The 10,369-nt window shown below is 36.1% G+C and overlaps 1 protein-coding gene across 1 annotated transcript; it reads left to right on the top strand.

The window, feature by feature from the left end:
• The first annotated feature begins 3,426 nt into the window (after positions 1-3,426).
• LOC136245989 (uncharacterized) lies at positions 3,427-8,015 on the top strand. Its single transcript, XM_066037439.1, has 3 exons — positions 3,427-5,384; positions 6,911-6,974; positions 7,467-8,015. The coding sequence occupies exons 1-3, from the start codon at positions 3,432-3,434 to the stop codon at positions 7,772-7,774; spliced, it is 2,325 nt and encodes a 774-aa protein (XP_065893511.1). The 5' UTR covers positions 3,427-3,431; the 3' UTR covers positions 7,775-8,015.
• Positions 8,016-10,369: the final 2,354 nt, after the last annotated feature.

Here is a 10,369-nt window from a genome sequence, read left to right as displayed (position 1 = left end):
AGAGTTCAGCTGCAAACAAATCACCTGTAGAGAGTTCAGCTAGAAACAAGTCACCCTGTAGAGAGTTCAGCTAGAAGAAGTCACATTGTAGAGAGTTCAGCTACAATGAAACTCCCATGTAGACAGTTCAGCTGCAAACAAATCACCCTGTAGAGAACTCAGCTACAAACAAATATGCAGTGTAAAAAGATCAGCAAGAAGAAGTTACCTTGTAGAGAGTTCAGCTACAACAAAATCACCATGTAGGGAGTTCAGCTACAAACAAATCACCTGTAGAGAGTTCAGCTAGAAACAAGTCACCCTGTAGAGAGATCAGCTAGAAACAAGTCACCTTGTAGAGAATTCAGCTAGAAGAAGTCACATTGTAGAGAGTTCAGCTACAAAGAAACCACCATTTAGAGAGTTCAGCTGCAAACAAATCACCCAGTAGAAAGTTCAGCTAAGAACAGATCACCCTGTTGAGAGTTCAGTTAGAAACAAGGAATCCTGTAGAGAGATCACCTAGAAGTATCGCCTTGTAGAGAGTTCAGCTACAAACAAATCACCTGTAGAGAGTTCAGCTACAAACAAATCACCCTGTAGAGAGATCAGCTAGAAGAAGTTACCTTGTAGGGATTTCAGCTACAAACAAATCACCCTGTAGAGAGTTCAGCTACAAAGAAACCATTCTGTAAAGAGCTCAGCTGCAAACAAATCACTTGTACAGAATTCAGCTACAAACAAATCACCCTGTAGAGAGATCAGCTAGAAGAAATTACCTTGTAGATAGTTCAGCTACAAACAAATCACCCTGTAGAAAGATCAGTTAGGAGAAGTTACCTTGGAAAAAGTTCAGCTACAAAGAAACCATTTTGTAAAGAGCTCAGCTGCAAACAAATCACCTGTACAGAATTCAACTACAAACAAATCACCCTGTAGAGAGATCAGCTATAAGAAGTTACCTTGTAGATAGTTCAGCTACAAACAAATCTCCCCGTAGAGAGATCAGCTAGAAGAAATTACCTTGTAGAGAGTTCAGCTACAAAGAAACCACCATGTAGAGAGTTCAGCTGCAAAGAAATCACCCTGTAGAAAATTCTGCCAGAAACAAATTGCCCTGTAGAAAGATCAGTTAGAAGAAGTTACCTTTTAGAGAGTTCAGCTACAAAGAAACCATTCTGTAAAGAGCTCAGCTGCAAACAAATCACCTATACAAAATTCAGCTACAAACACATCACCCTGTAGAGAGATCAGCTAGAAGAAGTTACCTTGTAGATCGTTCAGCTACAAACAATTCACCCTGTAGAGAGAGCAATTAGAAGAAGTCACCTTGTAGAGTGTTCAGTTACAAAGAAACCACCATGGAGATTTCTGTAATCAATATATTTGACCGGATTTGCGAAAAGGGGTCTTCCACACACATCCAATTCCGTAAACGTTGGAGACCATAACTCAGTGTTCAAGTAACATATTAACCTGAAAATTTCACCATGTATTCAGCTATAGTGGTGCTCACCACTGCCCAAATATCAAGGCAATAGCTCTTTCCAATCTGAAGTTATCAATTGTCAAAGTTGGCAAATTGGATGTGTGTGGAAGACCCCTTTTCGCAAATCCGGTCACATATGTTTTATACAGTATAATGTGACCAGGCCTGCAACAATAGGGCATGTGGGCACAAACTACATCCCGTCACTCTATAGGGAATATCTCAGTATTGGAAAAGTATATTTCCATTCTGTAACTTACATCATGCTGTCCATTAACTGCTTACTAAGAGCTGAAAATTGCAGAGCCATAGCATAATGGTACATAAAGTTATGAGTGATGAAAGTTTGAAAAAGTAGGCAAAAATCATGTGCCCACATGCCCTATTTTCGCAGGCCCAGTTACATATATAATTTGTACATTTACTGATAAAATATTTAAAGTACATCTACTTCATCTTTTCTTCTTCCTGTAGTAAAGAAAAAAACATAGGTTAAAAAAGTCCCAAAGCTGGCCATAGGCCGGCTTTGGGGTATACAAATACAAAAAGAAATGAAATCTAATCCAAAACAGCCAAGCTGTAAAAAAAAGTGTGCGGCCCTCAGAAAGGCTATGGTGAAAAAAGATGTGAAATCCAAGGTGGCGGCCAAGAAATGGCTGTGATGGTAGGTTAATGGTAAAAATTTTAATAATGACAATTCAGGTAAATTTTGTGAAGCGGCACAAAAATTCACCTGAATTGTCGTTATTAAAATTTTTACCATTAACCTACCATCACAGCCATTTCTTGGCCGCCACCTTGGATTTCACATCTTTTTTCACCATAGCCTTTCTGAGGGCCGCACACTTTTTTTACAGCTTGGCTGTTTTGGATTAGATACTATATTACTTCAGTACTATATTACTGCATGCAGCGCACACCAGCCATAAAATTGTGTTGTCCATTTGCATGAACATGAAAAAATTTCAGAAACTAGGGGGCAAAAATTTGTAAATTTAAACAAGTAGAATAGGGATCGAAGCTGTGATTCTGAAAAAAATGCGTAAACAAGAAGTAACAGGGGTGGTGATTCACAATACTGCTTAACACATCAATACAAGCAAAGCAGCTTGATTTGTGTACATTGAATTTAAGACTCCTATTTCGGCTTTTTATTTTAACAGTCGAAATAGGAATCTTAAATTCAATGTACACAAATCAAGCTGCTTGGCTTGTATTGATGTATTAAGTAGTATTGTGAATCACCATCCCTATTGCTTCTTTTTTACACAGTTTTTTTTTTCAGAATCACAACTTCGATCCCTATTCTACTTGTTTAAATTTACAATTTTTTGCCCCCCTAGTATACATAAGGCAAAGCATGCTATAGCTAATATGTGCCATTTGGTAAAATCACCTGTACATGTGGAAAACTGCAAAGTGTGTTTAATTGGGCTATTAAGTGGATAATGATGTAAGAATTATGACAAACAGCTTTAATATGGAAAACTCAATTGTGGGTTTATGCTGAGAGCAAAGAAGCTGAGGAAATTGAAAGATGGAGTTCTTAGTAATGTGCTAAGTACTCACTATAGTATCTGAAAGTCATAAATCATCTAGTACAGTATAGTACTGTTAGTAGGGTTGGGGTTTCTTGACCTAAAATATCACATAAATTTCATGACAGCTTGGAAAGGCCAGTACCCTTCCCACTGTCCCCAGAATTGTCTATGACACAGACATTCTACGGAAAAGACACGTCTCTGATCCAATGAAGATTTTGACAAAATAATTTGTGCTCTAACTAAGTAAGCACAAAGCTTTCAAAAAATATGCTGGACTCTGGTTTAGTGTTCATTGTAGCCAGCCAATTATTGAATGTGTTTTGTGTCCCAGTCTTGATATTTGATGATTCTATTTGCTATATCTTTTCCTGTTTGTGTATGGTAGCTAATACATGTTTATTTTAACAGTGAAACAAGTAATGATGGATAAAATTCAAAAGGCAAAATCTAGTGGCTTAACTTTAAAATTATCATACACAACTATTAGTTTCACTGGATCAGCTGGAGCTGGAAAAACAAACTTTCTTAACTTGCTTCATAAAAAGAAATTTGTGCCATATCACAATAGCACAGGAGTGTCAACATCAGAAACCATTATTAGTATAAAACGAGCTGGTGTACTTGGATCAGGAAAGGAATCTCAGTGGATTGAGATGAACCATGACACAATGCTGGCACAACTTAACAGTTATTTGTCATCCATTGAAAAGATGTCTTTTTCATCTGAAACCCAAATAGGATTGCCATTATTTAAGTCAAAGCCAAAGGTTGCAGTGGAAAATGATATTGCAGCATCTCTTACTTCTCGTGGCACACCATTACTAGGAAAAGTGTGGAACATGATCAACCTGTTGGACACTGGTGGTCAGCCGGAGTTTATCAGTCTTTTTCCAGCTATCAAGAGTTCAGTTGCTCTTACTTTCATTATCCTCAATATGAAAGGAGGAGCAAAGAGTCTGGATGAGCCAGTATTGGTTGTTCATAGTGAGGATGGGGAGCAGTCATATGATCCTTATCATTTGAGTATGACAAACTTAGATCTTGTTAAACTTCTTATGGTATCCTCGAAAGATTCCAGTGTTAAAATCAATCCCCCAATACTACCTAACAAAACTGAAGGTATTGAAGGAAACAACTCATATCAGTGTTATGTAGGTACACATGCAGACAAAGCAAGTAAAAAAGATATAGAAAGCATAGAAAAGAAATTAGAAATTGTTGCACATGAATTTAAGTGTGAGAAATTCTTATGGGAACATGAGAACAATTCCATATTGTTTCCAGTTGATAACACAACAGCAGGTAGTGATAAAGAAGATCCCATTGCTGAACTGATTCGTAGTCGTGTGCATGAACTAGTAGAAAAACGAGATATCTATGATGTGCCAATTACATGGTTTATATTGTTGCTACAAATACAAAAAAATACCCTTGAACAAAATCTCAAGTTTGTTTTATACGAAAATGTAATTGAAATCTCCCAACAAGGAGGTCTTAGTAAAAATGAAAGAGAAATACAAAGTGCATTGTTGTTCTTCCACATGATGGGAATTCTACTCTACTATCATGATGTTCCTGGAATGTCCCAGTATGTGATCACTGATCACCAGTGGTTGTTTGATAAACTGACTAGTATTGTTAAGATCACATTCAAAAGAGCTGGTTTTGATAAAAAAGCCATTGAAGAATTTAAACATGAAGGTATACTACAAAAGTCATTAATCCATCAGATAAAACTAAGTACAGATATCCCACCTGAATATTTTTTTCAGTTGTTAACCTGTTTAAAAATAGTTGCTCCACTCACTGAAGATAGTTACTTTATGCCATGTGTGTTACCAAGTTACACTTCTAATCACAACATTCTTGAGGATTATGGCAGTCTTCAGTACAGTGAACTGTTGGTTCAGTTTTCACAGTGTCCTCTACCACAAGGATTCTTCTGCTGCTTTATTGTGGAGATATTTCAAAACTTACCAAAGAATTGGGAACTGCCGCTACACTCTACAAAGAAAATACGTCACACATACAGTAACCTGATAACTTTTCACACTACAGACACAGGCCATGCTGTTTGTCTGCTTGACAAAGTGGGATACATTGAAGTTCAAATAAGGCATGAAGGCACCTCACCAGCTATTCATTATAAAGTACAAACAATACTTATTCAAGCACTAAACAAAGTATGTAGTCATCTTCAACTACAAAATAAACAACTTTTGCTTGGATTTTATTGTCAATGTGGTAGAGTTGATGAGAAGCACTTGGCCATGTTGCCAAAACAGTTTGATAGTACAATCAAGTTTATAAAATGTGACTACAAAAAATCTCAATTGACAGTAGAACAAACTGTCTGGTTAACACAATCACAGGTAATTGTTTATATGTGATGTGTTGGTCTCCATAGCAAATCATTTGAGTTGACCCTATTCTCGTATGTTATACTGCTTTGCACTTATTGTATATTCATGGACCTTAGCTGCCCAAACACGAGCAGGTATTGTTATTAAAGACTGCATGTTGATGGATGTTCCATTAAAGCAATAAATATCCTTTAAACTTATTAATTTACTTCACTCTTCTTTACATAGATGAATTATCCTTTCTTTAGCCCTACACAGTGCCTGATCGCTCTCTACTATCGACTGATGTAAATTAACCTGTATACCAACCTCATTTATTCATGTTGGTCAGTACTTGATCAGTTGTAACTATGCAGTTTCCAGAGTTGGGGTAGTTACTTCAGAAAAGTGACTAGTTACTATAGTTACACATTACTTTTATCCCATGTAACTTAGTTACAGTTACAGTTACTTTTCAAAAGGTAACTAAGTACTCTAGTTACTAGTTACTTTCGTAGTATAAATTATGACTTGTTTTTAGCTTTTGTAACATGAATTTTGCTCAGATGTGCATCATTATGGGATGCAATACATATGTGCACTTAAAATAACAATTCTGTGGTCAGTTTTAATTATTGCTATGTCTGTTACTCAAGCTGAATCATAGAGAACAGTACACAGAATCTGTCTACTTAGTGTGGCTGTAGCATATATGGCACAAAAATTGAAGTGCTCTTGCTTTTAAAGCATAATTAATTATAGTTACAATGTAACTATTGTACTTAGTTACTATTGTAACTTAGTTACTTTTCAAACAATTACTCCTAGTTACAAGTTACTAGTTACAAAGCAAGTAACTAGTTATATTACTAGTTACCCCCAACTCTGGCAGTTTCACAAACTATTCAGTTATCAGGTGTTTAAAGAGTTGGGGTTCCACTGTACATATAACTTTCATGTCAAGTGATTTTGTACGCGGGCAATTGGAAATGGAAAACTGAAATGGTCAAATTGTCATAGAGAGTAAAATCCTTGCTTAGTTCCAATTGCTCTGTTGTTAACTAATAATAAACAATAGACTCTATTTAGACTGTTTCGGGCGGGTAATGAATCTCATATGCTCCACCTTGTTTTCCAATATACTCCACACCTTCAGGCACAATATAACATATGCTCAAAACTAGGTTTATCCAATCAGTATACATTTTCCACGTGCTGTGATGTAATGAGGGCACTTAAGTTTGTCATGTGAGCATGCATAGTTGCCATGGCATTAGTATTATCGCAAGAAAACCAGCCGCTTTTGCTGAGCCTACAGCAGAAACAGCCGTGGATGAGGTAGAGTATAATGTAAAATAGAGTCTAAAGCAGTTGTGCGGGCACAATGTGGAGTCTATGAAATTTATAAACCTGAAGGCCCAGAATGTAGCGCACGAGCAAAGCGAGGGCGCTACTAAGGGCCTGAGGGTTTATAAATTTCATAGACTCCACGTTGTGCCCATATAACTATTATTTGTGCCTTATTTGTAATACTGCAATTGTTTATTGCTATACAGATTGATTTAAACGCATCTTCACTACCCAAGAGCTACCCGAAGCAAGATACAAGAGCCAAATCAAGTTAGTTGGCAATATATGCTGGAATGTGGAGTGAGTACAGTTAGGAAAAAAATCTTTAGGTGATTGGTAAGAAAAAACTGCATGTGTAATACTTAAATGCTAATAGCCATCACTACTATGTCCAGTAAATATAATTATTATTTTTACAGCTCAGATTAAATTAAATAATAATGTGTCATGTAGCCACCATTTTAAGAAACTTACTTGTGGCATGTATTAACAGCACTAATCCATTTACTCATGCAGTAGTAGTGAAGAGACAAGATTATACGTGAGAAAATCTCTACTTTGGCTGACATTCACTTAAGAATTGTGTGTAGTTATAGTTAGAGGTCAATCATGCATATTTTGAGTAATCTGTATAAAACCATCCAATTTCCAAGAAAGGTTGCATTATAAAGCTTTATTTTCATTATTCATCTTGAAACATTTGCCCATCTTCTATGTGGTATGCATAATTATGATAGCTGTATATTTGTTATATCTTATAAGGACCTACAATGAAGGTACTGCATAAGGTAGTGATTCCTAGAATAGCAGCTGTCTGGAGCCGAGTAGCTGATGCTTTAGACTATGAGCTGGAGTACAAACAAGTGATAAAGAAGCAAGGTCATGATGATCCTATGGAATGTTGTGTAGCACTCTTAGAAGATTGGTTGACCAGTGACAGAGGGATTTCTACAAAAACCTGGTCAGGATTAATAGGTGCTCTCAAAGAAATAAGGTCCCTCACTGCAACAACAGAAAAAATTATAGATGAACTGACAAAAGAAGGAATATTACAAGGAAATGATGATTAACCTTCTGCATAGCTGCAACTTTGAACACATTTATTTTAACCTACAACTGTGCACACAAATATTTACCCAATATATTTGACCCGGCCCTTTTGCTGTTATGCTATTGCTGTACTCGTGAATTATTGTAAGGCACTTTTACATTTTCTTTTATTAGTTTTGGTAGCCATACTATTAAAATTAAACTGTTATTATTGGTGTTTTATAATGTAGAGCAACATGTTTCAATACATGGGTATTGCTGAAGTACTGTTCAGAGACATTCATATCTTGCTGGTAGAAATAACACTATAGAACAATTATATGTAGCAGGGTAGCTTGAGCTTGTCTTGGAAACATCATCTGCCATTTTTACAACTACAGTGTTCACATTTAAAAGCCATCAATCGTGATAAAAATTGGAGGAGTTAGTATATTGATGGTAAAAGTTATTATGACTATGTTCAAGGTAAAACACAGGGTAAATAAAAACCTTTTGGAATTAAAATGTGGACTGCATTATTTGGACTAACCATAAGGCACTTTAAAAAGTATTACATGTTGCTGGTTAGGGCTGTACTGATATGATATATCCCAATATCTGATGTTCTTACTACATAAATAAAATATTGTATAATAGTAGTGGATTATCTGTAACCATTGGTAGTTTTTATTGTTGTACTATTGGATGAACCAACAATTTTCATATCAAAACATGTCACACTTGAACTTTGTAAATGGTGAAAAATATATAACCTATGCTAAAACTAAACACAACCCTTTATAATTTAAGACAGTCAAAATTCAGTCTACACTTGTACTTATCTGGTAGTCAGAGCATAACAGTTGTATCACTACAGTGGAACCTGTTAATCAGGACACCTGAAAGTGAAGATCCCTGTTTAACCTTTAATCTCCCTATTATTGTGCTTGTACTACTCCACATATTGCTTTATATCTCCTACATGCATTAAGCAATCATGATGAAAGTTTCAGGACTAGCTCTCTACTGTCCATAGAACATTGGTGTGAATAATCCACTACTAAAGATTGTGATATCGATAGATTTAAATGTAAAGAAATTCTGAAAGTATAGTAGGTAGAGTTATTGGCAATCTTTGGTGCTTCTTTGGGTAACCATGATATAGCTACAAGCAGACAATTTTATGACGGGAATAAAATTATTCATTGGTGCATGACAATAGGACTACAAATGGCAATGTATTGTTTTGTATGAACCTTATATGGAAATTCATATTTTTATAGCTTATGCTAAGAAGTTACTGAACTGATCAATTAGACAAAACACTTTCCAACCAGCTACAAAAACTATTTCAATTAGATGTAAAAATGTATGGGAAAATAGATGCTGGGAGATGATATAATCTGGACACTTGCCAAAGTATTCCTTAGCTGGCATGTATATAGAGAATTAGAGATCCCTTGATAATCAGGATGGTCCCAGGTGCCCTTACACAGCTAGCCTAGTTTAAATAATATGGGTAGTATTAGCTACATGTATAATTATGTAACCGGATTTTGGAAAATCAGTTTTAATGTCAAATGAGAAATACATGTAATAGTTATTCCACTGTCACTCATGCTTTGTCTGCAGGGCCGCCCAGAGAAATTAAGGGGCCCAGGGCAAAGAGTTAAAGTGGGGCCCTTGACCCAAGTTGTAAGGTGAAGACCAAAAAAAAAAAAAAAAAAAAGGTCACAACCTGCTGGCAATGACAATAACTACCCATCACCAACCATATCTCCTTATCTATAAGCTTGCTACACTGCTACTCTGAAGAATACTGTGACTGCTCTATTAGAGTATTTAGATCTGACTGCTCTATTAGAGTATATCGATCTTTTAAACAGGTATTCATGGGCCCTCCTGGGCCCCTAAAATGCCCCAGTTGCCCCCCCCCCCCCCCCCCTGTGGGCGGCCCTGTTTGTCTGATATTATGCACTTGCCCTCAGGCTGCAGTATGTTCTACTTTGACACACTCAGCCATTGCACACCTAATGGGTTTGCAGTATCTTCTCTTATATAGGAAACCAAGTAAGCTTGGATTGTGAGATTGAATTTTGCTAAACAAGATGTGATTGACTGATTGTGGGATGGAATTTTACTGCACCAACAGTAGCTAGTTTATTGCAAAATTAATACAGTAATAAAAAAACATGATTTAATTGATTAATCAACACCTACATTACGGATATACATAACAACTAACTTAATGCATGTTACTAAATTCCATCCCTAGGCCTGCACCAATTATACCAGCATAATTTGGAGCATAATAGGTAGGCAAAAGCATTGAGCATAATAGGCACAATTTGCACTACAAAAACAGAATTGATTTCCTTACCTTTAAGAGACTATAGAAATGTCAGATCTCCACAATATTACCTTACCTTTCCTTTTGTCAGGAATGATCATATTTCCACAACTTTCCTGAAAAGATTCAGCCGTCTTTTGTATCTTTCCTTACCACTTAAAGGCTAGGAAAGGTCATTTTTCCCAACAGTAAATGTAAGGAAATGTCACAATTAATGTCACATTTTTTTACCCCCATCACACCCCTATATTCTGTATAAGTTGGTTTAAATGCAAAATTAACAAAA

The sequence above is a fragment of the Dysidea avara genome, chromosome 15 (assembly GCF_963678975.1).
Source record: "Dysidea avara chromosome 15, odDysAvar1.4, whole genome shotgun sequence".
In the NCBI taxonomy this organism is placed as follows: Eukaryota; Metazoa; Porifera; class Demospongiae; order Dictyoceratida; family Dysideidae; genus Dysidea; species Dysidea avara.
The sequence above is the reverse complement of the archived record's forward strand: the minus strand, read 5'-3'. Positions and strand labels throughout refer to the sequence as shown.

What these genes read in the sequence shown, in the direction of transcription:
- LOC136245989 (XM_066037439.1), top strand. Translation starts at nt 3,432, where the DNA reads ATGATGGATAAAATTCAAAAGGCAAAATCTAGTGGCTTAACTTTAAAA. An exon ending in TCTGGTTAACACAATCACAG is followed by an intron (nt 5,385 to 6,910) that starts GTAATTGTTTAT and finishes ATTGCTATACAG; the next exon opens with ATTGATTTAAACGCATCTTC. An exon ending in AGATACAAGAGCCAAATCAA is followed by an intron (nt 6,975 to 7,466) that starts GTTAGTTGGCAA and finishes ATATCTTATAAG; the next exon opens with GACCTACAATGAAGGTACTG.